The sequence below is a fragment of the Anser anser genome (assembly GCF_964211835.1).
Source record: "Anser anser genome assembly, chromosome: 6".
Taxonomy (NCBI): domain Eukaryota; kingdom Metazoa; phylum Chordata; class Aves; order Anseriformes; family Anatidae; genus Anser; species Anser anser.
This window is the reverse complement of record NC_139726.1, coordinates 33,968,492-33,996,006: the sequence shown is the minus strand read 5'-3', so window position 1 is coordinate 33,996,006 and position 27,515 is coordinate 33,968,492. Positions and strand designations below refer to the sequence as shown.

General features: G+C 45.4%; 1 protein-coding gene across 41 annotated transcripts in view; it reads left to right on the top strand.

Annotated features, from left to right (window-relative positions):
- MAP2 (microtubule associated protein 2) overlaps positions 1-27,515 on the top strand; it is a 197,917-nt gene that overhangs the window by 130,401 nt on the left and 40,001 nt on the right. For 39 of the 41 annotated variants that reach the window (XM_083842122.1, XM_083842114.1, XM_083842108.1 and 36 more), the window contains 3 exons: positions 1,030-1,315; positions 16,770-16,883; positions 19,211-19,288. In XM_083842122.1, the coding sequence (XP_083698248.1) occupies positions 1,054-1,315; positions 16,770-16,883; positions 19,211-19,288 (454 nt within the window). In that variant the 5' untranslated portion in view covers positions 1,030-1,053. The remainder of the gene's footprint in view (positions 1-1,029; positions 1,316-16,769; positions 16,884-19,210; positions 19,289-27,515) is intronic. The other 2 variants (XM_083842126.1, XM_083842147.1) reach the window with 1 other exon arrangement.

The following is a 27,515-nucleotide window of genomic DNA, read 5'->3' as shown; positions in this document are numbered from 1 at the left end:
TGCTGTTGGACAAGGCCTTCTGGTTTTTGGTTTTCACTTTGATGTTGCTGGCAGCGGTCAAGCCTTTCTGTCCCCGCAGAATTTACCTTATCGTGGAAACACAGGTTAAAATATGCTGTCTTCCTAAGCTTACCTACTGAGGAGCTACTGGTCCATGAGGCACAGCCAAAGCCTGTGGCTTGTGCAGTGGCTTCTTTCCTGGCTTGGACAAATGTGAGCTAATTAACAGCAGTGAAACACATGTGAAGTAGCAAATAATTATTAGTTTTGTTTATGTATAAATACTGATAGTCATAGGAGAATGCAAACACTTGTATGGGAAACAAATGTTTCCCACGCACTGTTTGGGACAAAAACAAATGGGTGCAAATGCTCCCAGAACAGTACGAGGGGATGCACGCAGGGTCAGACAGCACATATGTTCGGGAGCCCAGTGAATGTTCTGAAGTGTTGTCTCTGCCGCAGATCGCAGCAGGCTGCAGATGCTGTACAGGACGGATCCTGGGCCTGAAGAGCTCCCTGTTAGGCGAAGGCTGAGCTCATAGCTGCACCCGTTATTTGTGACTGCAGCGAAAATGTTACTAGCAGCTTCATGTCTCTAAGCAGCTACTGCATTCCCTCTGCCCTGGAATATCCTCTATATCTATCCTGCATTCCGTCTGTCACCCTGGAAGACGTCATTGCATCCCGATATTGATTCACTTCTCATCAAGGGTTTACATTTCACTGTCATCAATGAGTTAAAATCAGATTAGCAAAAGGCAGCGCTCCAGAAGTCAGTGTTAGTGGCACCTGGGAGTCAGGGAGGATTTGACCCATGATTTTTTACCACTCATGGCTTGTGTTGGTTTCAAAGCTGGCTCACTCGTGGCCAGGACAAGCAAGCAGAGACACTTCTACATTTAAGCCCTCTCTCATCTGCAGAACAAGAGCTGCTGGTACCACCCCTGTGCTGTGCCTGGTGGCTGTGTGCTGGCCGGGGCACAGTCGCCCCCTCGGTGCTGATCTCTCCTGCTCGTGTCGTTACAGGACAAGCAGTGAAGGAGAGGAGAAATGGCGGAGGATAGGAAAGACGAAGCCAAGGCACCGCACTGGACTTCGGGTCAGCTAACAGAGGCTTCTTCACACCCGCATTCACCCGAAATCAAGGAACAGGGTGGCGCGGGTGCCGGACTGGTCAGAAGTGCCAATGGGTTTCCCTACCAAGAGGACGAGGAGCCCGGGCTGGGCGGCCGGGAGCAGCCGGGGACGTACGCTCGGACCAAAGAGAACGGGATCAACGGAGAGCTGTCGGCAGGGGACAGGGAGACCGCAGGTAACATACCTCAACACCCTGCAGCTGAGCACAGCTGAACAATGGGCAGTGCTCTGAGAAGATTTTAGGAAAGCCGTGAGGGCGGCTTAGGGCATCCTGGTAGATGCGAGGATCACCTCACTGGGGATGGGGAGAGCAGCCAGTGCAGAGGAACCACATGGCTGCTTGGGGCTGGGAGCAGGAAACCACTCAGGTGCTGAGCACTGATAGTGTCCTGCTCTTGCGTGTGTGTGCGTGCAAAGTTTGGTTTCTGCTGTTACTGCTCACAAGTAACAACTTCTAAAAACCTACCGACTGTTTGCAGAATAACCTGTTGATCAGTCTGGCCAGGAATAGCACAGTCAGCATTTATTCGCCATTGGCTAGGCTGGGATACTCTCTGGGGCCTTGTCTCTTTGTAAACTATGTTAGGATTTTAGGATTCAGCTTGTTATTTGGGGGAGAAAAAAGTGTGACTGTGTTAAAATGAAATATGCAAAGCAAATTTCCTGTTTTAGAAGTAAATGCTAATTCACTCTGTGCAGAGCTCCCTCTTTAAACCCCAAATGCACAATGCAAGAGGAATGTCTCTTGTACAGGCGCTAGTGCCCTTGATGCATCCATCCATGCATGCTAAAGAGATCTTTCTAGCAATGTTTGTTGGCTGTTGACAGCACTTCGAGATGTTATCCATAATTTCTCAGCAGTTGGAGAATGTTAAGGCTCTCAGACCCTAAAGTCATTTCATAAGCAATTCTACTAGAAATGAATACTTCTGCTACAAGGAAATGGGTTTGGATTTTAAGAGTCTCTTTTTGTGGATAGCCAAAACTAGAAAGCCATCAGTAAAAGAAATCCTGTGTAAGCATTCAGGTGAGCACGTTGTTGGTGATAGTTTGGGAGGATGATAACAAGATCTCTTTCCTTTGCTCTAACCTAACTTTGTACTGTGCTTAGCCAGCAAATTAACAGGAGCAGCTGTGCAGGATCACAGAGGTAAGATGCTGCCGTTCTTAGGGCTGGGGAAAGACTGGAGTGTTTTTCTCCTTTGCCACAAATGTTTCAAACAACCTTGGACAAGTCACCCGTACACATGGAGAAGTAATAACTTGACAGAATGAAGAGGAATTTCCTCTCCTTATAAAAGGAGAAGAGAAATACTCTTCCCAGATGCTCTCAAAGCTTGGGGCAGTGTCTCAGAGACGTGGACGTTTAATTGGGGAATTTGCAGCTAATGGCTGAGAGGAAGCAGGAGCCCAGTGCAGCAAATCATTGGGCATTGCAGTAGTGTATTTTCACATCACTTTTTTAGATGAGGGATTAAAGAGCAGAACAAATCCAAACGTGGCAGCAGGACCAGAGAAGTGCACTTACCGAGGGAATGAGACTGCTCTTGATCCGTGTGAAGTTTGCTTCGATCACCACTTTGTGGCCTCGTTTCCTCCTCCCCTGCTTTTTTCTCACTGTCTACTTAGATTGCAAGATCTCTTATGTGGGGACTTACTGTGAATACATGCAGTTATTGCTAGGGAGTCTTAATATAGCTTATTTCATGGCATCTTTCTTTGTCCTTGAAAACCAGAAAAATCCCTAAAACTGCTTGCCTTCATGCATGAATTTCTAGTTCTCTGGAAATTCAGATCCTTGAGCTCTGACTTAGAGGAACATTAATGCAAGGTAAAGCATCTTAGGGTACATAAAATATATTTTTAATCATTTCACTCCTTTTAAAGGCCATCAGGAGAAACCTGTCAGCAATTTAGGGGAGTGACAGAAATGAAGGGGGGCATGGGTTGCCAAAGCCACACTGGTGTTTGCTAGCAGGACATACTTACAGCATCATGAAGCAATTTGATTCAGAGATTGATCTTGAAACCAGGATTGCCATTTGCCGCTGACTTCAGCCATCTTTGCTCTGTTTGCTTGTAAATTGTAACTGCAGTGGGGTGTTGTATCAGATACGACGTTTAAATGCCACTGTGATACACATAATTACCAATAATGCAAATCATTTAATCATTTGTAGTAGCTTTCTGACTCCAAACAGCTGAGGAGAAAATGCACAGGAAGCCAAGGTCGACCGAGATAATTAAGCCAAACTGAGTTTCTGTGGATTTATAGGGATTTTATTTTCCCTGGTGTTAAGTCCAGACCAATAACCTAGGCTGTTCTGGCTTCTCAGCTTTCGTGTCAGAGTCCATAAATCCCCAGTATCAGCAAGAAGAAGCTCATCCGAACGGAGCACAGGTACGAGCAGGGCATTTCCATGTGCAGCTGCACGCTGCCCGATCCCTGTTGGTGAGATTTCAGTTGTGGTTTGAGGCATTTCGCATCAGCTCCCCGGCACCAACTGACCCACGAGCTGGGATTCGTTCGTGAAACAGGCATCCCCCAGAGGGGGGCATTCAGCAGCAGTGCCCTATCGCCCCGGGGGCATGGCTCAGCTTGCAGGGCTCGTGCTGTACAGTCTGTGTGTTAAAGGGAAGGTTAGAGCCACCAGGACAAAGGCACCTTATGCCAACACTGATGCGGAGGCGAGGGGTGCTAGTAGGGGAGGAGAGCAGCAACACATCCAATCTATCACTGCAAGTGACGTTTTTAGGTTTGCACAGTTACAATTTGCCTTCCTGTATAGATGTGTGTGTCTCTCTCTCTTGGCGTCTATCTAAGAGTTATTGAGTCTGGCCTCAATTTTGGAATCCTCTGAATCTGGCTGTTGTGTTGCCTTTGATTGATCTGCCTCTGTATCGTGCTGGTAATGGCTGCATTATGGAGGCACATCAATGCCCTCCTTTCTAATGGGCCCACGGGAACGTGGGAGAGCACACAGCGCTGCGGGCAGGGCAGCCTCGGGGCCTGATACGGCATCCGCTGAAGTCAAAGGCAAATATGTACGAGAGAATGGGCCTGGTTTATTGGCACAATGCATGGGAAGCTGTTATGGAAGTGATATAAGCAAGGGTGCTAAAGCAGATTTTTCAGTGTGTGTGTGTGTATGTATATGTATTTGGGCTACCACAGGTCCCACACTGCTCCCAAGTTGTTCCTGAAGGCACCTTGCCCTTGGGCAGGCTGCAGCACCCCACCAAGTTTTAACGTCCTCTCCCTGATCCCTGCCTCTTCACGTTCTTGCTGACGTGTGCGTGCACACACAGAGCATCTTCGGTGAGGATCTTGTGAGTCTGAAGCATGGAGGATCGGGGCTGTAGCTTTTGTCAAGCCAAACATTTCCACGTCACATGAGACGTGTGCTGCACAGGGGGCGTGATGGTAGAATCTCTGGAAACTCACTCCGAAGTGGGCTGATGTGGAAAGCTTTGGATTGGAGCCGTGGTAGAGCACAGGATGTGTTGGGCTTGTGAAGAAGTATGAGCGTGGCAGCCTTTTCTTGGCATACTGAGAAGTTGTGGTCAGCTAGTTGGGAGGAAGCAGCGAGGAGCAGTGCAGATGTGCTTCAGCAGCCCCTGGGAAGCAGCGCTTCAACACCATCCATCGTGTTTGACTTGCAAGGAGCATCAAGCTGCAAAGGTTTGTTTTTCTGCACTTAAAATGCATTTATTTTTCTTTTCAGTAATGTAATGACTAACCTGTCAAATTGATATAATTAGGGGTGAGAGCAGTTAGCTGTATTGTGGAGCTTCTTCTCTGCTCTGTCTATGTACAGTGACTCAGCTGATTGAGCGCTTTCTTCATTATATTCCAAATGCAGGCTTATAATCGGAGGGGGGGTGGGTTACCCACACAGTTATCTGATGAATTATTTTTCTGACAGATTAAGGGAAAGCATTTCCTGAAATCCTGTCATCAGAGCCGCAGGACAGTGGCTCCATCCGCGTGTCAGTTGATATTAAGGACAGTAACGTGCCCTGCCAAAGTGACAGAGCTCTTCATTAATTGGCAGAGTACCCAAACTGCGTGGGATGCAAAAAGACTGCTGGAAAATTGGAGCAGACTTCATGAGACAGCACAGAGCATCACAGGTTGAGCTCTCCTGCATTGTTTTTCAGAGCCTTTGAGTCATAGGGAAGGTGGATGTGAGGAAGGTCAGGCCAGATAAATGAGAGAGGCAAGTGTTTTTGGTGGCTGTGGAGACCCAGAGATGGGTATGTGTTAGTCTGTAAGAGAAACAGAAAGAGGAGAGAGCCCTAGACCCATGGAGAGGGATGAAAAAGGGGCAGTGCTGAGCTGAGGGAGGCATGAGGGACCAAGGAAGGGACCAAACCCAGCACTGGGAAAGTTAGGATAGGTGGTGGGCAGAGAACTGGTGAGAGGAAAGACGTGAGGGAGCAAAGCAGGGTCAGGAGGTGGCAGGGAAAGAAGGAAAAATGGAAGAAAAGGAGAGTGGAAAGTGGTTCAGTTATACCTGTTCATCCGAAGCCAACACCTCCTTTGCGTGATGGCAAGTATTGCCCCAGAGAAGAGGGGACTCAGCAGGGAATGGCAGCGTCTACAGGGAATAACCGAGGAAGAAAGTGGGAAGGGGTAATTCAAGTTCCAGCTCTGGATGTAGTCTGTCCTAATTCAGCCATTTGTTTTAAGGCTTTGTTCAGCCAGACTAACTGGGCGTCTGCAACAAATGTGTTCCTGTGACCAGCTACTCCTTAAAAAAGCGTATTGAAATAAGCTGCAGGGAATGTCAGCCTGAAGGAGTGCCCTGTCACAGCCAGTGAACAGATGAGCAGAGATGCAGGGTCCCTTTAGTCTGTGCAAAAGAGTTGTGGTGCAGGTAGGGACTGTGTGTGTTCCAGCCACCTGGCAGCACAACAAGGAAACCATCCGTGTCCCATCATCTTGCCTAGCCTTGTAGCAGCCCGTCTCCAGGCAGAGAGGCTCTTCCTCACCATCCTCACCACTACTGCGCGGTTAGAAAATCACTGTGACCCCTAGTTCTGCTGGCTCCAGGCGCTGCATCCACTGGGGCAGGACCGGAGCTGCAATGGCTGGCTCGGGGGCAGGACTGCGGCGCTGTGCACGGGGTCAGCAAACACAACGGCCTCTCCGTGCTGAAACTGCACCAGGCAGGTCAGTGCTTGGTCCTGGCATGTGTTAGTGATTCGTGTCCCCTGCCAGGGACTTGTCATTTAATCTTTCCTTTGCATGTTTGTCTTTCTCTTTTTATGATACAGATGGCACTGCCAGTAAACATATAAACAGGCCTTCTTCATCCAGAGGCCTTTTTAGCCTTTCTTCCCAACAGCACTGCTTTGTCACAGCTCTCCTTTTCATTTGGCTGCTGGCACTGCCTGTCCTGCTGCTGCACAACCCCCCCAAAGCTCCCTGATCGCCTGTTCCCTAAAGGTGCCTCCCTCAGGTGGGCATTTTCAGCAGCCAGCACGTCTCGAGCACTGCAGACAAAATGCATAGGAGGATGCAAAACGAGGGATGTTGAAGGATGAATGCGATTGCCGTGCTCGTCCCGTATCGGTTGTTTGTTTTGCAAAGCTTGAAGAACGCATCTTACCATGTCATAGATAGCTCCCGTGGGACAGAAGCTGTTAATTAGGCATTTTGATCTCCCTCCCTTTGCCCAGGAAATGTGACAGTAATTACTGTGCACCATCATCTTTGCCAATTTAGAGACAGGCAAACATACCAGACTTCGGAAACTTTTCTTCTTTATGTTAAGAGTAATGCAAGTGTCATTTTCTGGGACTTGTTACTGGAATATTTTAGACGTGTTCGAGGGGTGTTGCTGGAGAGAGCATCGGTGGAGGCAGCAGAGGACCGGGGTCGAATGTGGCTGAGAGACGGCACCGACCAGCTCCTTCCTTCGTGCTCCCTGTTCTTTCTGCTGCACCTTGGTGTTTTGTTGTGACACCAGGAGCTTCGTGAGAGGGAGCTTTTCTGTTCCAGCTCTGATCTGAGGGCAGGAAGGTTTGGAGGAGCGTTCTTTAACAAACAACAGAGCCTTGTCTTGCAGGCACACAGCCCCTCTGTTTCAGGCGCAGCTGAAATGGCAACTTCTTCCCCAGAGTCACCTTGAAAGGGAAGCAGCAGGTTCCCAGGTGTGACAGCCCGTGCTCTTCCTCCCTTTTCCCGTTACAGAACCCCCCGTGCGTGGCTTGGTGCCCAGCCGTGGCTAAGCTGAGCTCCCCGTGGCTGTGCCTGCTGGAGGCCGGTCCTGTTCCCTGCGGGTGGTGCGGGGCTGACCCTGGTGCCGTCAGAGCGGCTACGAAAACACGAGTCCGCTGCTACTACTGCGAGGAGTGCCAGGCGCTGCTGGCTGCCTTTTTCCACGTTGCCATGCCAACTGGTCCCTGTGCTGAGCCAGATCTCTTTTTAAGCTCCGCTGAGAGAGAGTCTGTAGCCTGGGAGCTTATTTAGCATTCAGGAGTGCACAGCCTCTCTGTAACGGCTCCGAGGCGCAGTCAGGCTGTCTGACAAAGGGAAGGAGCAGTCTTCTTTTTGGTTTTCCCTTCTTCTCCCAAATTTGCTTCTCAAGACGGGGTAGATGGGGAGAGAGACAGGGAGCACCATTCAGTGGGACCTCACTGAGGCACAACTTCCATGAAAACGAAAGGGACATGTTGCTTTGGGGGGCATTTGTGGTGCAAGATAGATGTGTGTGAGATTATGTAGATGCATTTATATAGAGATATATGTATATGCACGTGTTTCTTGGTTCAACTAACCCCAATGAGCTACTCTGTATTAAAATGGGAAGGCAAAGCAAGCTGGGTTTTAATTCAAGCAAGGAGCTCAAATGAAAGATGAGGAGGGAGCCAGGGATAAAACACCTGCCTTTGTCTTCCCTGCTGTTTTAAGCTGTGAGGTTAATATACAGAGAAACAAGTAATCTTGTCTCACACGACATTCATATCCTGAATTAGGACAGCAAAACCAGTAGTTATGTACTGGTGCTTTGGCTTGGGTTCCTCCTGTTTGCTGCTGGTAGATCAACTGCTCGCTTTAAGCCATTATAATGATAATTAATACAGGTTTGCTTGCCTTTGCCAGCTGAAGGGATGGAAATCAGCATAAAGCGGCTGGCGTTAGCTGGCATGTGAGCACTGCTAATCCAGTGCCTGTCCGCACCAGCTGTGAAAAGGTTGATCTGGAAATTCAAAGGCAAGGTTCAAAGCGAGAGGGCTGTGTGCTGGTTTTGACTCCATCACTTGTTCTTCAGGAGATGCTGAGCAAAACATTTACATTTCCCTGTGCTGTTGTGCAGACTGACTGCGGAGCAGAGCCAATGGTGCTTGGAAAGCTCATGTTGAGGTGATGGTTTGGAAATGCAGTCTTGATTGTTTGGGGGGTTTTGTTGTTACTGAGTTCTTACTCGAGACATGCAAACAATGCAGGAAACTCAAGTCACCCCAGCTGTGTACGTGAGATCACATGCATGAGCTCTTCTCCTGCATGAGGCAAATACTGGCTCAAAACTTCAGCACTTCATCTCTAACTGCATGCAGTATGTGGAAAAGAATTGTGAGATGCCATTATCTCCAAGGCAGGAAAACCTGCTAACTGCTTTCCAGAGAGTCATTCTCATTCAGGACTGGCTAAATTGAATACTTCATGGAAATCAAATTCACTTAAAAGGAACATACACTTTGGGAGGGGAACATAAACCCCAGGTATTTCATTTTTTTTGTTCATATTTCTTTCCTTGAGACTAATTCGTAGCAGCACACGACTGGTTTGGTGCAGGTCCCAGCAAGCCCTGCTGCCTGCAGCAGTTAGAAGGAAACTCGCTTACAGCCTGCGGGCTGCCCAGGCAGGTGCCTTGATGCAGAGGAGCAGGAGTACCAGCTGCCGGTGCTGCCTGGACGTGGCAGTCTGGCTGACTTAGCAAAACCGCTTGCATCCCCGCATGGGAGAGAAGAAAACGGCTTCAACTGGAGCTGCAGTTTTTTCCCCAAAAGCCAGGGTCTGTGCCAAATCCAGGGCAGTGAGCCTGCACAGGGTGTTGGTGAGCTGGGAAGCAGCTGATCCTTTGCTGTGTCTGTCCAGGAGTTGCTTTCTCTTCCTTTCTATTTAAGAGTATATTGTCCTTCCAGACAATTGCTCTGTCAGCTCTTCCTCCTCTTTTGCACCTTCAGTCTAGAGGAGTAGGTGCGTCTCTTTCCCAATCACTTCATACAACCAGAGGTGTGGGCTAGCGGTTTCCATGGGTGGGCAGGCAGCAGGAGAAGACCATGGGAAGGGTCAGGGCTGGGACCTGGTCAGAGGTGGTGACCTGGCAGGGACAAGACTTGCTTCTGCTGGGATGCTGCCGGAGGAGACAGGGGGCGCAGAGCTTCTAAGCAGGGCTGCAGCTGCTCCAGCAGTTCACCCAAATCAAGAACTTTGGGATTAATTTGGCTGTGACATGGGATCTTCTTTATTTTGCCTGCCTCCAGGAAGGTCCAGCATCTTGTGTGAGTACACAGGGCCATCCCTTGCAGTCGGCAAGGGAGAGATGCCTGTCTGGGTACAGGCAGGGGCTCGGCCGGGAAGCGCAGCCCGGAGGAGATCAGCAGCACAGCTGCTGCTGCATTGCAGAGCTGCTGCTGGGGCAGGGTTTGACTGGCAGCATGAGCCGTAGGGCGAAGGTGCATCGTATTGCTGCGTTCGGTGTTACCAGGTCCCCTAACAGGACGAACCTAAACTGTGTTACACTGCCAGAATGGTCTTTGGTTCTGCTGAACTGGGCACAACTGGAAGCCTTCACACAAAGCATGCACGGGTTATTGTTAATGTTAATCTTAAGTTCAGCAGAGCTTGTGTAGCATACTTTGTTGTGTTTTGTTTTTTTTTTTTCCCTTTTATTTTAAAGATCACAGAAAGCACTGTAAAAACTGTATTAAAAAGGAGCTAAAAAAGAACTGTAGGGACATGTTCTCTCCTGCTGTAGGTTGCTGTAGCTCTACTGGCTTCTGTGCATTGTTCACTTATACTGAAAACAGTTAGTTCTTAAAATTGTGCTTATTTAAAATGTTAACACGTACTGAAGTCCCAAACAAATACCCAATTAGAAATGAGGTACCTGTTCTGCATATTTACTCACACTCAAAGGATTAAATATCCGGTGCTTTGCTTTGAATCTGAAGTGGTTTCTTCCTGCATGAGTCCTACAAGGAGTTCATTTTTAATGAAGGATAAATATATCTGCTTATTTCATGCAAGTGCGGCTTTTTAGCTGTTAGCACGTCCTGGGAAAGGCAGTGGGAGCTCTCTGCATCACCCTGGCTGGGGGTCTCACGGTGGCTGCTTCGGTATTGCACATCAGCTGTAAATCGCATTGCTGATGCGTCAGACAAACCAGAAGCGATTAGGTTTTCCCACCTCTGGCTTGGTAGGGAAATGCTGACAGTAGTAAATACTTTGTTCCAGACAGTAAACTTAAGAAGATACGACTCAGGGGATGTGCAGGGAGCAAGTATTTGCAGTAATGAGGGCTCATTTATAAAGCGTTGCTTTATTGTGCTGACATTCGTATAGCTCCTTTTTAATGACATTTCATATTTAAAGGGTGTGCATGTACGGGAACCGATCCCTTGGCGTTTGTTTTACAGGGGCTAGACAGCATGGCAGAGGCCCCTGCCTGCTGCACGTGTGTTTGGGAGCTGGAGGAGGGCTCGCTGGAGCTCGGAGGTGCTCCCAGCTCCTAGCACAGATTTGCCGTTGGATTTTGCCACTTGCACGCCGCTGAGATTTGAGCTGCCTGTTCAGCTCTCGCTGGGAGCGTGATCGGGAAAACACCGTGGAGCCGAAGTAAAGGCAGAAGGTGTGGAAGCGGTTCAAGGATGGGCAGCCCCAGCCCTGGGCTGCTGCTTTCCTGACCTCTGCAGAGCAGCCGGGGCCACACGGCTCCTGCCAGCTATAGCTCCCCCTGTGCTTGCTCTTTTCACGTAGTCACTGCAGTGCGTCTTCCCCCAAAGGCAGTCCTGAGCCCCCATACCTTTGGGGTTCAGTGTGTCACACAATCACGGGGTTTTCTTTCCCAAAACATGAGCCTTTTTTGACCTGTTCAGTTGGCGAGCTGCTAAGTCCTGCTGATTAATTTAATCTGTCACCACCCTCTTTGATGCTGCAGCGGCTTAAAGTCAATGAGTTTATTAGGGAAGTGATGCTTGTCAGTTGTGTTGTGGTTTCGTTTAATTTAAAAGCTGTTGTTCCCATTATTTCCCTTCATACCTCCTGCCAATTACTGTTGATATTGCCAACATCAAGATCAAGGACCTACTTGTGGCAAAATATTTGCACTCACAAAAGCCATTGGAGAGCAAATATTTGAATTCTGTAAAGCTATGTTACTGCTTTTTTTCCTTCAACCACAAGCACTAATCTGCTGGCATTATTTGTGTTTTATACGACTTATTCATACTGCTTCGCTTGCTACTGTGAATTTCTCTCTTAATCCAAGTATAAAAGGCAGTGCTTAGAGGTTTTAGGAATTGCAGTAATAAAGTCCAAGGCGTGTCTTCAGATTTTACATTGGAAAAACCACCAGCTGAAGCCCCGGTCTCTTTGCCTGTGTTTCAGCAGTCCCACCAGCCTCAGCAGAGCTGAGGGAAGTCAGGACTCATCCTGAGGGGACTGCCTCATGCCTCCGAACAAATCCAATAGCTATTTGGTTTGTAGTCTTGCAGCACTGGAACGGCAGCACCCAGGGGAAAAAAATCCATAGGCCCTGTTAGCTTTTCAAATTGTCAAAGATAGCAAATAGCCAGTGTTGGATCTTTCTTTTCTGCAGGGAATATGGTTGGGGTGTTTTGCCTTGCTAAGCAGCACAGGTTCCTCGGTGCTTTTGTTGTTGACTCGAGCCGGCTGTGCCAACAATTAGTGCTGGTTACCTTGGAAACTGCTCTGCACCCTGCTGAGGATTTTGACAGGCACATTTTGACTGAAATTGCTTTGTTTTCCCAATTCTGCAAGCACACACGTAGCTAATCCTTTTGCTGTGCCCTGCCTGTGTTCCTTGCCTAAAAGGTAGCAAAATTAGTGAAACATATTATTTTGTCCTTCCCATCTGTTTGCATCTTTCTTTCTCCCTGTTTTAGCCTCAGCCCTCCGTGAGCATTAATTACCCTTTGCTTTAAACGAGCTCCCTGTTAATTTTCTTGGTCGGAGTCTGAGGGATGACATTGTGAATGCTTGGGAAGTTTCGACACAATTTTCAGTCTCCTCCCCTCTATCCCTCCTTCCTGTCATCCTTTTCCTTCAGTTTTCTCCTGGAGCATTTGGTGTGCTGTGCAGTTCCAGCACGTCGAACCTTGTTTATGCCCTGGACGAGTTCTGCTTTGCAGAGCCCAGCTGGCTCTGAAGATCTGCTGCCACCGTAGCGGGGTAAGATAGAGCTGCTGGCAGGATAAAGCCTCAAGGGGCAATGCTGCTCCTACCTGGGAAGGTGAAATCACGGGGCACCTGCCTGTGAGGCAGGAAGATGCTGTGGGCACAGCTCTTTGGGAGTTTCTCCCATCAAACCCAGCCTTCAGAATAACACCACTGCACTGCAGAGAGAGACGGGAGGTATAAAAGAGGTACTGCTGGATGGGAGCTGTCAGAGCCTGAGCAGTTCCATGGAGGAAGGGGTGTTCACAACCCATTTCCTCAATGGCTTGAGCCTGAGGTTATGGTAGCTTGAAAGAGGAGAAAGTGCCCGAGGCTGGAGGTGAGCCATTAGAAAGGGCACAAAGGGAACAGACACAGTGTGCATCGCTGCGCAGATCTGTCACAGATCTAATTTTTGCTCTCGCCATTACCATTTCCAGATATTTCTAAGTTTTCGGGAAATACTTGGTGAAAGCTCAGACACATTTTTAAAAGACTTGTGTGGCCATCCATACGTCTGTCACTGGGGCTGGTAAATCTGTGTGTTAAACAACTTAATGGACTGGAAAGGTTTCCTGGGAAATGAAAGTAATGTCAGTAATGGATTCAGGTGCCAGCGGAGACATCTGCAGTCCCTTGATGACTGCAGCAGCATCAATAAGAAATGAAGGAGGGCTTGGAAATGACATTTTGGCCTTCTACAGGGTCTGGTCCCAGATCTCTGGCTGCGGTAGCCATCCTCTGGTCTGTAACCTTGTAACCGAAAAGCCACCTAGGCTTTTGGGTGCTGCACTGCCTGTAACCAACGTGGGAGACTCAGTCTGCGTCCTGTACCGTGAGCAGGTTGGTAAAAAGGAGCGGCATTTCACTCTGCAAGATTGCCAATGGAAACTGTGCTGCTGCTCCTCTGTTGTGCTGGAGCCATAGCTGAGGCCCAGGTCTGTGCTGCCTTTAAGAAACATACTTTTGGTGTTACTTTCCACTTGTTATTGCTGTTTCTATGGCACAAGGCAGAATCAGCCAACGTCTACCTGGTTAAAGAGGGAAAATAAAACTCTACAACAAAACTCTCTCTAACGAAGCCAAAGCTTATAGGCTGTGAGGAATTTGCCTGGCATCCAGGCTGGCTAACTCTCCTTTTTCTTTTTCTTTTTTTTTTGTTCTTTTATCATTAGGCTTCCTTGAACTTTAACTGAACCATAAGGAAACTATGAACAGTCTCAATAGCTGCCCTGTGAGGATTTGACTTGCCCATTGGATCTGCTATTTATAGTGTCCATTAGTACAGAAATGTCTGTCCTTTTGCAGCAGTCGTGTATAGCAAAAACACTGCTGTTCTGGCGAACTGCCTGTGCCTCCTGTGTCACCCAAAATATCCATCAACAGAGTGCTCAAAGTGAGCCTTTCTTGATTTTAAAAAGGAAAAAAAAAACAACCAAAAAAAAAAAAGAAAAAAAAACCACAGGCCATTATATTTTTGTGTGTTTATTCTGCATAGTCTGAAATGACCGTTTTTCAGGAGGCAACCTCTTACCCCCAGCAGCTTCTCCCTGGTGAACATAATGTTTGTCCCAGGCTAATTAAATCGGGAAGAGAGCTGAGAGGGCCTTGGAGAGCCCATCTGCACCCCAGAAGCAGGCTGGATGCATACAAGTATGAATTCTGTAACAAAAAAGATCATTTTTAGTAGAGGTTTGTCTTACCTTGCTGGGAGGAGGCTTGTGGTAGCTTGGGGGATGGAGAGCAGGTGACCACGTGGGTTTTGTCTGGACGTACTCCAAGGTACTAAATCCGGTATGTGTTTGCATATTCTGTATCTGAGAAACTAATTGTAAATTATTGAAATTAAGTATAATTTTCATGAGAAAATAAGCTTACAAATGGGCTGGCGATCAGCGTGGGGCCTTTCGGAGCTGTGGCCTTCCCTGCGAAGCTCGCTGCTGTCCTCCACCCTTATCAAAGCAGTCAGGGCGATGTGCCTTCCTATTCTGAAAGAGCAGGGCCAGAGCAGGGGAACACCACCTTTCAAAGGATGCTCTGTGGAGGGGAGACTTGTTTCCTACCTGCACGTCCTGCCCGGGCAGGGTGCTGCAGCGCGCCAGCTGCGTGGTGAGGCATGGGAGAGGGCAGAGGCACCTGCAGGAAGAGGAAGGGCTGATCTGCAGGGCACGTTCTCCCCCTTTTCTCCTGTGTTGCTTGTGCTTTGCAGTCTGCGTCTGCCTCGCAACACAGGGAATTGCCAGGACCTGTACGGATGGCAAGGAGCTGTTTGTGTGCGGTCCGTGCAACAGTCCGGGAGGGTTTGTAAAGTATCTGTTCCCTGTTCCTCACAAGAGGAACTGAGAGGTGCCAAGAAGCACACCCAGCAAGCATTTAAGTGGGGGAAATTCAAAACCCCTATATGAGGTACAGGACACTAAAAGGCAGCTGGGGAGAGTGATGGGTTTGAATCGACATGGCTGTTCTTTGGTGCCTACGACTAGCTGCATGCATGGCTTGATTAAGTTGCTTGATTCGATCTACATAACAACAAAGTGGAATCTCATTAATTTACTGAGGGCACGTTGTGCACCAAAGGGACAGAGAAGCAGAGCTGCCATGCCCAGCCTCCTGCTGATGCAGACATCCGTATTGTGTAGTCCCTTTCGTGAATGTACCGAGCTCCATATCAAAATCAGTCGAGTTTTCTTCCTTCTATGGGGAAATCTGTGCCAGAACTTCACACCCCTGAGAGCAGGAAAACATCTGATTTCTAGTCTGAATTTATCCTTGGCAAGTTTGTGCTCATTTATTCTTGGACTAACAGTTCTCTAAATCAGCTTATTTTTTCGTTGCTCGGTTGTGGCTCTGACATATTCATCCATCAACTCTCACTATTGGCTGCAGCCAATAACGCTGTATTGCAGTCCCTGCCCTCCTGGCGACCAGTCAAGAGGGAAGTGAATTGTAAGATATAAATACCAACAATTATGAATGTTCTTTGCCAGTGGGTTGGTTTTTTAATATCTCATTACGTACTCAGTTTGTGCAAAAGAGAGATTAACGTAGCATTTTGTTTTTAGACAAACATGACCGTGAAAGTCGAGTAACTTGCATCTATGCTTCCTGGGAGAAAAAAATCAGCTTTTCTAAAGGACAAATGAAGAGGAATAACTTCACATTAAAAGCACCAAGGAATTCTGCCAGAAAGAAATCACTATTAATGTAATGGGCAGCGTCCCTTGTTAGGATGGTTTCTGTAAAGTTACATCTAGGGCATTGATTTAAATATACTTCCCCTTCCTTCGCCTGAAGGAAGCAGTAATGGGTGAGCAGAGAGCTTTTGTTTCTGTCCTTGGGGGGTTGATTAATGGGGGCTCTGTCCACCCGTGGGGTGGAGCAGCACCAAAGGGTTCCTCACCGCTCCTGGACCTGCTGCACACTGATGGTGGTGGGGAGGAGGAGAGCACAGGTCCCCTGGCAGCCAGCTCTGTCAATCACCCAGCGACTGGGAGCCACGACAGAGTCCCAGGTCCAGGTCTGCAAACCCGTCCTACGCTGCAGATGTTACCCACTGCAATCCGTTTGTGTGCTATTCGAGCTTTCCCTTGAAGAAAGCTTTATGTTGCAGTCTTAAAAGGGGTGAGGAGGACAAAGCGTACGTTTGTGTCGTATTGAAATGTTATTTCGCGCTTCTGTTTCAAGTCCCTCATCAGCATATCCTTAGATGTGTCTGGGAAGTGCCTTTATTGCCTCTTAACTGCGTGCTGATGGGGAGGAAATACCATCCAGAGTACACGTGAGAGTGACACTGACTCCATACATTAAATGTCAAGAAATCCCATTACTCGGCGGGCTGTTCTACCCCTGTCTGCAAAACAGTACATGGGGAAAAAAATTGCAAGGCATTTAATAAATGATCACCTTAAAATTTTGCAGTCTCTGCACATTGTCCCTAACAGACATAAGAAAGAGCATTTAATAACGATTTTTTGTGCATCTTCCTGCAAAGGCTAGCGTCCTGGTTTTCATAAATACTCAGCATTTTCCACTGATTATTTGGTCCTTCTATTTCATTTTTAATGATTTGCTTATATTTCAGGGAAAAGATTAACTTTTTCAAAATTGAGTCAGTCTCCATTCTTTATTTTTGAGCTAATTTTTGCAATTTAAGAAAAACATTCTAATTAGCATATTTTTGTTTTCTTTTTTCTGTTTTTTTTTTTTTCTGCTACCACAGAAGAAGTGTCTGCGAGGATAGTACAAGTAGTAACAGCTGAAGCTGTAGCAGTCCTAAAAGGTGAACAGGAAAAAGAAGCCCAGCACAAAGACCAGCCTGGACCACTACCTATAGGTAAAACAAGATGAAACGTATTGAAAATATCCTTGTGTCTGCAAATGTTATACGTATTTTAAAAAGAAAAATACAAGTGTGTATTCAAGTAGGTTATAGTCGTGGGTAAAGTAAAGGACCACATAATAGTGTTACCCTTGTTGCCCCAGTTCTTCGTGCCCCTTTGGCTGTCTCATTCACTCTGTGCTCGTAGCAGCAGCTTTCCACCTGGTGTCTGACTCCCGAGCGGAGCAGCTGCGACTGTAGTTGTCGTTGGTTTTATTATCGTTGTGTTTGGTGGGACCAAGCCATGCTCAGAGCCCCTGTGTGTTCAGCCCTGAGAGAAGAAGACTGAAGAAGAAGATGTCTGAAGAGGCAAAGATTACAGGAGGGGCATGTAAAAAGACAGCGAGGTTTTGCTGGTTGGTGGTAGCTGCTCCAGAAGATGGAGGAAGAACATCTCGACAGGAAGCAAAGAGGGCACCATAGAAGGGGATGGGAGAGGGGATAGCGGTCAGCGGGGTGAGAGGGAGGGAGTGACAGTGGATAGAAGCAAATGCCAGTGGTCCAGACTGGGAGTGGTACCACTGCCACTGGTCCATGCTGCTTCCTCGTCCTCCTGCTGTCTCCTTTGTGGAACGTCTCTCCAAAATCCAAGTGTGTATGTATATGAGTAAGTATTCAGCACTTCATACCTACAGTGCTTCCTCACTGCCAGAAAACTTACACAGTAGCCCTGAGCATGTACACCAAAGGCCAGAGAAAGGCCATACACTGTCCTCAGGTAGTGAATGTCTTGCAAGCCTTCCCCTGGGATAAGTTCTGCTGAGCGTGTGTATGTTGTGATCAAATCAGAATAATACCTTGTGGTATTTTCCCCACAGGCACTTCTCTTTATTTGGTGCAGCAGCTGGACCCTGCTTAGGAATGAATTAAAGTCAATGAGTAATTAAAAATACTTGTTGTAAGTCTGGTTCCCAAGGTCTTCTGCTTCGTTGAATTAATTTTGAGCTGAAAGTACAGCAGAGAGATGTGTAGCTTGATAATTCCCTTCTTTACAGATGCTCGATATTACGTGAAAGACCCCAATTTCACAAAACATTTCATACATATTTAAGCCTTGAGTGCTTCACTGGGGCCTGCGTGAAGCAAAATGAGTATTCAGTTACATCTGGTTAGGTAAGAGATTTTAAACATATTGGGAGAAGTACATCTACAGTTAGCAAATGCTGGTGTTGCAGTTCCTGTGGTCAGTCACTATTACATGAATGCAGCTGGAATTGCACTGTAACGAAGACAGAAATACTCTGTCCCAGGACAAGCAAATCTTAAGAATAAGTCACATAGGTCTGTCTTCCAAACCACATTGACATCAATAGAAAGGAAGCCAGGACAATTCTTCTGGGGCTTCTGAAATTGGCCTTTCTACGCTTGGAAAGAAGCCCTGAATCATAAACTTAGATGTGCTTGTTGAGAGGTGACATGTGTAACGCAGGCTGTAAAACAGACTTGTTACTTTTTTTCCCTTTTATTCTTTTTTTTTTTTTTTCAAAAAACACAGGTTAATTCCCAGTAGTGGATTTGGTTTTAAAGAAAAAAAAATCTCAAAATGATTAGTATGAAATCAGATGCGGAGATTATGCTGAGTTCATTTAAGAAGCAGCTTGTACAGGATTTGTTGTGCTTCTATTGCAATCATTGGAAAAACATCATCTGGTTTCAGCATCTAGCCTTGTGACTGGGAATGAATCTAAAATGTAACCTAAGTGAATCTAAGATTTCACAGCACCTTGCTCAGCTGAATCATTAATAAGTCATGGCTGACATAAGTTCCTTGTGCTGATGTCTTTTGTATTTAGATGAGGAGTATTTGCATGTATTCTGTGATTAACCTTGAACTCAGTATCAAGAAAAGAAAAAAAGCTTGTAGAGTGTTTCTTGTTCATGTACTCAAGGTAAACTGAAGAGATTAGTTTCTCACCATTACAGTTAATCAGCCTGAATTTATAAAATCTCTCCTGCACAGATGCTGTTTTGTTGTTGCTTTGAATAACTGAAGGCTTTTTAAGTGGCAACACTGATCTAAACAATGATTTTGTTCTTCATTTCTGTGTTGTACTCTGTGACCAGAATTTTGAAAATAATGCATTTCATCTGAAAAAATAAATCCTTTTATTATAGCTTTAACAATCCAGGTAAAGAAGGGTCTCCTCCTGAAAATCCCTGGTGCAGCAGTCCCCATCAACTAATTCTCTCAGCTGGGCAGCACAGGCTGACTACAGCTTGTATCAAGCATTGATCTCCTGGGAATTAATTGCTGTATCTTGTTTTCATTGTTTGATTTGCAGCAGTCGAAGAGTCAGCCAACCTGCCTCCTTCCCCACCTCCATCACCAGCTTCTGAGCAAACTGGAGCTCTGGAGGAAGGTAAGGGTCTCCCAGACCTTGCAGTGTACAGCTGTCAGCAGAGGGATGAGACATAAGTCTAAAGGAGGGGGAAATCAGAAAATGGTGATCCTTACTGTAGCTTCATGTGGAAAGATAAGGCATTCCCCCCAATAACTCCCCATCTGCAAACCAACTGCAATGCATGGATGAGGTAGACACATATGCACAGAGGTAACTGACAGCCTAAGTTAAGTACATCCATATTAAACAACAAAAAAAAAATGGTGATGATAACTCTTTTATCTGTCACATGCAACATGAGCAAAGATGTCTGCTATCCCAGTGTGCTCACCAAAACTGTGATTCAATATAGGTAATTTTTGTTTTCTTAGGATTTGTTTGGCTTTTTTTTAATAGTCATTAACTTTGTATTTAGAATCTTAAATGCATGAAAGTGAGAAGATTCAGAGTTGGATCATTTTGTTGGTCTTCAGCCTGTAATTCATGCTTCAATGCCTACATGTATTGGGGGTTCTGTACGCAGAGTGTGGGAGTCAAATTCTAGTCTCACTAAGCAAATTTGTACTCTGTTCTGCACCATGAATATTCGGTTTCAGTAGCCCATGATCTCTGCATTTTCCTCCTCCTAAAATCCCCTTCAGTGAAGAACTTAAGCATTTGCTTAATTTTAAGAAGAAGTCTAAATCCCAGTGAAGTTGTCACAATGGTAAGGATATATGTCAATGCTTTGTTAGCAGCAAAAGAGTGCTGTGTCAAGGCCATCAGTATAAGAGACAGCAATATATCAATACTGAGCCATGTCTTACCAGTCTGAGGAAGGTATTTGGGTTCAGAATCTCCAGGGGACTGTCAGCTGAACTCTGCCATGTGAACAGCATTTTTGTGTTTCCATTTACTTCCTTCTTCATTTTTTTCTTTTTTTCAATAAGAGCATGGAAATAATTTATCATCATCTGCTGACCAAACTTTGTTAGTATTTTAATGCGGAGCTTCTATTAATTTTGCAAGTGGATAGTTCCTGCTTCGTGTGCTAACATAGTCTGACTCTCAGTTTATCAGGGCACTGCAATTCAGCATTTTCAATCCTTTGGTCATTTTTGAGATAATGCAATTACAGACTGTGCTAACAACAACATTTGACAGTCCACTGTACTGGAAATACCCAGCGTATGTGGTCAGTAACCAGGACATAAGATTTGATTCATTGTGTGGTTGGTTTTTGTGTATGTGTTTTGAATAAAATACTCCAATAATTCTTGACTTATCACCAAGAAGAAACGGCAATCAAAACTACTAACTGAAAAGGAAGCTAGTAGGGCATTAACAAATGCTTTTAGGATTGTTACCAAGGTTTTCCCCACTGTTTTCTGTTTTTGTAGAGTAATTCAGCATATGCTTTTTGATTTTTCCTATTACAATAAAGGGCTTGTTCTTCTGCTTCAGGCAAATGTCAAGGTTCTTCCATTACTCTTAGTTTAGGGTCAGCTTTAAGTATTGGCAGTATTATTTGTAGGTATTTTAGGATTTTATGATGCAAACATATTGATTAATTGACAGGAGGTTAAAAACTGTCCCCTAGCACATCTTGCTGCTTAGTACCAAGACAAGAAGGTGGCAAAAAGCTATGTAACTTGACTTTATTATCAACTAGCTACAGGACTGTGGTGTTCCCAGTGTGTATATGACTCAGCACATCACTTAATGTTACTGTTTTTCTCCTTCCTTGCATGTAGAATTAATATAATAGCACTTCAGTTGCTTTTGCCCAAAGTATCAGTGTTGTCAACTTTTAGTGTAGTTAGTAAGCCAGAAGAAACACAAAATCTTGTGTTCTGCTCTGTGTTAGATGTCATCCTTATTTTCTGTGGGTAAGTGGAGCTTTTGCTGACTTGAGGGAGCCAGTCCTGTCATTTTGATTCAGGCAGAGCTCCCATTCGGGAGAGTTTACCTCATCAGGTTTTGACCCAATTTGTACTGTACCTGCTTCGGCCTTCTGTTTCCTATACCATCTGGCTATCCATCCCCATGCACCTTTACGTTGTCTATCTTTCTGGTCAGTAGCATACAATTTATGAATTTAACTCAGTTCTAAAGTTGTTGAACAAGAAGAGGCGAGTATTTGATGTGTGTATCTGTCTCAGGCTTCCTTCATCCCTCTTCTCTCGGAGAACGTTTTCTAACACGCTTGTCAGTGTGTGTTGCATTGCACTGAATCCAAAGGAGACTTCCTTCAGTCATAGTCAGGAAGAAATCACTGCTGTAGACATGACAAAGGTGGATGTGGCCAGCCATGCAGCAAACACAAATTAAAAGGGAAAAAAAAAAAGGTAGAAAAGAGAGAGAGGTTTGTGGGTCAAGTGTATTTCATGAGAGTAAGGAGTCAGTGGATGTAGGTTTCATTCTTTCATTTGGCTGCAGAAAATCATTCAGATGAGCCTGTTCCTTTATACTGCTGCAGAAGGTAAGATAACTAATTTGCCCTATCGACATTATTTCATTTATTTCACCTACTGTAACATAATTTTACTCAGGAAATGAAATTTTCTCTAGCACTGTCTAATCCTTTTATCGGTTGTATCTGCTCATTCAGGGCTGATGCAGTGTTCTCTTGCAAACTTGGCATTTCTTTTGTGCTCTGCATCTTTCGACAATGGTTAGAAATGTCTTCATGTAAAAAATCTTCTAAATGTTACAAGATAGCAGGATGCCTTGAAGGACTGCCTTCCATTTTGAAATAGGTGTTTCAGGATAAGCTTTATGTACCAAATAAGAACACTGCAAATTGAAAGGAACCAAGTGTCCTAAAAAAAAATCCTTTTACAGTAAAAATTACTTCATGAAAGGCATTTTGAAAAGATACCTGGAAGCTCAAGCTGAATTATCCTTTGTGAGAAGTGATTTTAATCTTGGTCTTTAGAGTACACTGGGAATTTTTCCCACACTTTGACATGGAAACTATTAGAAGGGACTACAACAGCGAAGGAATTTTCTTGTTGCAGAAATAAAAGCATATACTTCTTTAAAGAATGAATTGTCATGTTAATGGAATTATCTGCAGTAAGTTTGCAGATATCTTTATTGAAAGTGATAAATGATGTAGATGTGTGATAGACACAGACATAATAGCTCCAGCTAGACTTTGCACTACTAATGATTTTGGCCCATCACATTTCTGTGCATTGAGCATCTTTACTGTTGTCATTTGCTGTAGTGTTAAGGAGCAGAGGCAGCGCTTGGTTGTTTTAGTGTGTTTTTTTCCCCCCCGCAACCCATGCAGAAGCAATTTCCAGCCCTGTTTGCGTCAATATAGAGAAGTCCTGGAGTTCCATCTTCATTCTTGGCGCATTTTACTTTTGAAGAGTCCCTGGATAAATACGACCTACAGCTGGAAGGAGAGCCTCCCCTTTTCCATTTGCACCTCCATCTCCATAATGCACCGCCTCCTCCTTCCCTGTTCTACTTCTGGCCTCTTCAACCTCTCTTCTTTCTTCCACAATGCACCAGTTCCAGCAGAAGAGATGGCAAGTGCATCGCACCGCTTTCTGCTCTTGCTCGCAGTGATACATAAACTAGCATGAGGGCACCCTGCACAGAAGTGGGAGTTGTAGTCTTGAATGTTCTCAGGTCTAGGAGGAAGCTGACTTCTGGTCTGTCACATGCTGAGACACAGCTTCACCCTCTGGAACGGGCCTTTTGCAAACAGTGAGCCACCTCAAATCTGTCACTGAATTTTGTAGAAGCTTATATAGAAAAGAAATCTGCAGGTTTTGCATTGCACGTGGATTAAGATGTGAAGATGCTTTGCTGCAACCTTATTGCTCTTAAGTACTAGGAAAAAGGCAGGGAGCTCAGGTTCAGTCCTGTGTTTAGCATCTCCTATTTCAGTGCTCTGCAGAGCTGCCTGCTCAGCAGAGACAGGTGATGGCTTATCTTTCCACTCCTAGCTTTTAAACATGCATCAAACACTGAATCTGTGGTTTAGATTCCACTACAAGGGTGAAGCCTCTAAATTATCCGTAGTTCAAGGCGCTCTTTGTCCCCTGAAAGAAATTGTGAAAATAGTTCTCTTAAGTTCTATGGGGCAGTATTTGTGTATGTGCACAGGTGTGCATAGCATACATTCATTCCTGGCCCACCTCCGGGCTGTCACAGATTCTTAAACTTGGATAATCATCCTTTGGCAGCGCGATGAGACATGTTGGAGCTTCTAATATTACATTTGATGAATATACATATATTTTTCTGCATTGATTGAGCCTTACTGGGTTGAAGTTACAGCATCCTTTTCCAAGGCGGAAGAAGCAGATGTCATTACACTACAGGACACTTGCTGCCACATTGCTGAAGAAAGCAGAGGGTGCCTTTTTATTTAAAGACACAGATGTTGTCTTGTTCTGGTGTGCTCTAGAAAGAAACTTGAAACTTACTGTTATATTCCAGGAAGAAGCTCAGAGCTCTTATAGATGGAATTGGTTTGGTCACAATATGCAACCTGATGATACAGATGGTTAAAAATCACCTTCCAAGACTTGGGTAATGGCAGTAACAGCAGCAGTCATGAGCTTTCTTGGTTCGGGGTCTCACAGAGATGTGGTTAATGTCGGTTATACTGTCTGTGTTAGAGCCTTGCTTTCTGAGTCAGTGTTTTGGATCTGAGAGGAAGGTTTTGGAAGCTCTTTAAGTTGTAATTGCTTGGAGAAAGGCCAGGGACACTGAGCATGGACTCCTTTTTGCAGCTAGTAGGAAATCCAGAGGGTTAGCAGCAGCAGCTGCTAAAGGCACCAAGAAGTCACAGAGAAGGGACTTTAAGTGTATTTTCTCTAGGATTAGAAGTTTTTAGTTTTTCATGGCTCAGTTAGGAGTCTGAGAGTGCCTTAGCTTGCACAAGCTCTCAGGTCTCCCCTTCAGGTGTGTATGGGTCAGATGGCAGGCCATTCACTTTAATTGTGCTCTATTTTTTTCATTGTCTTAGAAAAACAAACCCAAGCTCCCCCTCGCTGTAGCTGTCAGTAGCTGGTGTAGTCCTGAAATGATTAAGTGATTATCTGTGATGCTGCAGTGACGGGTGAATAAAGCTGTCATTCTGAAGTATTGGCAAACTCAGAGGTGGGAGCTAGTTCACCAACAGAAATATTACACAACAGCATCAAATACAGGACTAACAGCGTGCTGTGAGCAGCTCTGCATGGCCTTTTTCAGGAAAAAAGGTAGCTAGCAATTAGAGGAAGGGTTGTTTGTTTGGTTTTTTCTTTGTTTAAATGATACTTAGTTATAGGAAAAGGAAAGAAGTAAGATTGAAATAGATATAAATGAGAAATAAGATCGTCACTGACAAAAAGCAAACCACTTCCAATTAAAGGACTTTTTTTTTTTTCATTTACGTCTTCAAGTACCTCACCCAATGACTGCAAAGGATACAAGTGTGTCAGGATACTTCAGAAGTTTCTAAAACAGTCACTCCAGCTGTAAAATACATATGATTCTCAATGCAAGTTGTGGTTTGTGTACAATATGTATTCCTCTAAATACTGAGTGAATAGTCTTGAAATGCATTTATTTCAGTAGGTTTCCAGTGCCCAAACCCTGCAGGAAGTGCCACACACACGGCCCCCATGTTAAAATGCACTGCCCATGCCTCCATCCAGCATCAGTTTGCAGCTTGCCTGGTTTCATCCACTCTGCAGTATGACACAGTGGCTAGTGTTGCTAGTGCATGCGTCCATCCTGTCTTGTCTTGTCTCTGTCTGTCTGTCTGTCCTGCAGTTTTTGTCTGTGTGTGTCTATTTGTAGATGAAGGGGCGGAGGATAAGGTGGGACCGCTACACCACTGCCCCGGCTGCGGGCCCGCTGCCAGCAGGGAGTGGTGTAAACGCCTGGCCCCCTCCATCTCAGTGTCTGTGCCTGATGATGAGCCCTACAATTCGGATGAGGAGTACTATGAACACCCTTTGTTCAGCTCGGAGTGGACTGGCTCTAGTACACATCCCAGTGCCACAGTGAAGAGCACAGAGGTCTTGTTGGGCCATGATGAAGGTGAACTGAGCATGGTCCCATTTTGTTCCTCTTCCCCTCTCCCCACCTGCCATCCATTCCATTATATATGTGCCTGGGGTTGCTGCTTTCTGGGGAGGGAAGATGTGTGTTGTCCCCACACGGAAATGATGCCCCCTCCAGAGTCTCTCCGTCTCAAAGCAGAGCTGCAGCATGAGCCATGAATGCAGCTTTGGGGTCAATGAAACCATGGTCCCTGCTCAAACAGGGCTCTCAGGCTACTGGCCTGGCTTACAGACGCGAAAGCAGCAGCTAGTTAAAAGAAGCATACGATCATTTGTTCTGTGCCAGAGAACCACTGCCAAGAACAGTGCAGAATAGACCAAAAGATTGTTACTGGAGGTAAGTCAGCTGAGTTGGTAACAACAATGGGAAAAACCTCATGCCTATACCAGAGTTAGCAGTGGAAGATCTTTAATTCTCCACTAGGCAAAGGAAAACAATGTTTTCCCCAGTACACACTGGTGACTTAAGGCAGTGCTGGGTCATGTTTGATCTCTGGTTATTTTGTGGCTGCACCCAGTAAAACTCTGTCAACTGACTGCAAACAAGGCAGACATTTTAAGAAGTTCACTGTTACTGTGTTTCTGTACCCCCTCTTTCTATGGCCTGAGCACATCAGTAAGTATTATTTTAGCTGTGGGGGTTACATAAAAGTCAAAAGTTTTTTGAGGGATCAAGGGAGAATCTATTTCAGTGACTAGCAGGAATTCTGACTTCTTATCCAAGCAAAATGGATCATGTTTCATCACACAGCATTTGATTAACTCAATCCTGGGACACAGGAGGTTAAGTTAAAAACAGTACTGAATTCTGTAGGGATTTGTGCCTGAGGACAGTAGAGGTATGTGACTCAAAGAGCTCAGTGGGGCATTTCAAGAAAACCAGAGTTGTCCAGAGTTAATAGGATAACGTAGCCCAGCACTGCAGCAGCACCAGAATGAGATCAATGCTAATAACTGCATATTGTTCATGTCAGGATGTCTGCCTGAAGCTGGGGGAGACAGAAAATGGCAGGAGCGGCCTTGCTATAGCTGGGTGCCTGTATCTGTAATGAAAACTTTCCTGCACTATTTAGTTCAGGAGCAGCATCGATTTCAGTCATATGCCTCCATGTCTAGTGAAATTGGAAAATAGGAAATAAACTGGTTTATCAGTGAAGAGGTAGGCATTATGAACCCCCCCCTCCTCACTTGCTGCTTGTGCGTAAGCAGTCTGTTTGGCACAAAAGAGTCTGCTGCCCAAAGGGAGTCTCTGTAGGATTCCTTTATTAAGGCACCGATAGCTTACTGCCATAACATGGAAAAAAAGGATATGATTCAGTTGGTACAAATGAGGTAAGTATGTTTTCAGGAGAAAAATATCACTGGAATACTGAATACTTAATCTAAGGTGAGGCAGAGCTAGGAGCAGGTGCAGGGGAACGTGAGAAGGATGTCCAGCTCCAATCAGCAGTCTGCCTAGGCAGTTAGCTGACAGCAGCCAGCAGCATTTGCTTAGAGAAAACACAGGAGCAGTGCAGTCCTGTAACGATGCTTTCCCCAAGGATGTGCTGAGATTCCAGTTTGCAGCTTGGAGATGATGTCTTTTTTCCAGTTTCTGAGCTCAGGCAAACTTTTAATATCCATAGCAGTGTTTATGTGTGTTTAGTTGTTTGCCTCTGTAGATGTGTGCTTATCCATTCTAGAAAACACTTTCGTCTGCAGCTATTGCCAGGGCTTTTACGGCAACTGCAATGAAGTCCACTTACTTCATGCAAGTTCTTTTTCAATGTTTCTTTTCTTTTTAGTGTCTATATTCTCAAAATGTTTATCTGATGAGCTGTAATAATACTGAGAGAATCACAATGTTCCCTTTGCATTGGTATTCAGGATGGGATTGATCTCTCCTGATTTTAACCATTTCAGAGCTCTGTACCTCTATGCGTAATAAGTTGCCAAAATGGGTATCTAACATAACTAAGATGATTCGACCTCCTAAGGCTTTTTCTTCCACCACGCTAGAGGAAACCTAGACAATTCTTTGCACTGGATGCCTAACCTTTAGACATTTCAAGCTAGGTATGCAGAGCTTTCAGCTAATAAAAAAATAATGGAAGGGAATTATTTCTGCTTTGGTGAGTAATTAGTTATAATCACGTGGCATTGAGTGAAGTAACTGCCATAAAGATAAAATGAGACGCTTTATTTATTTT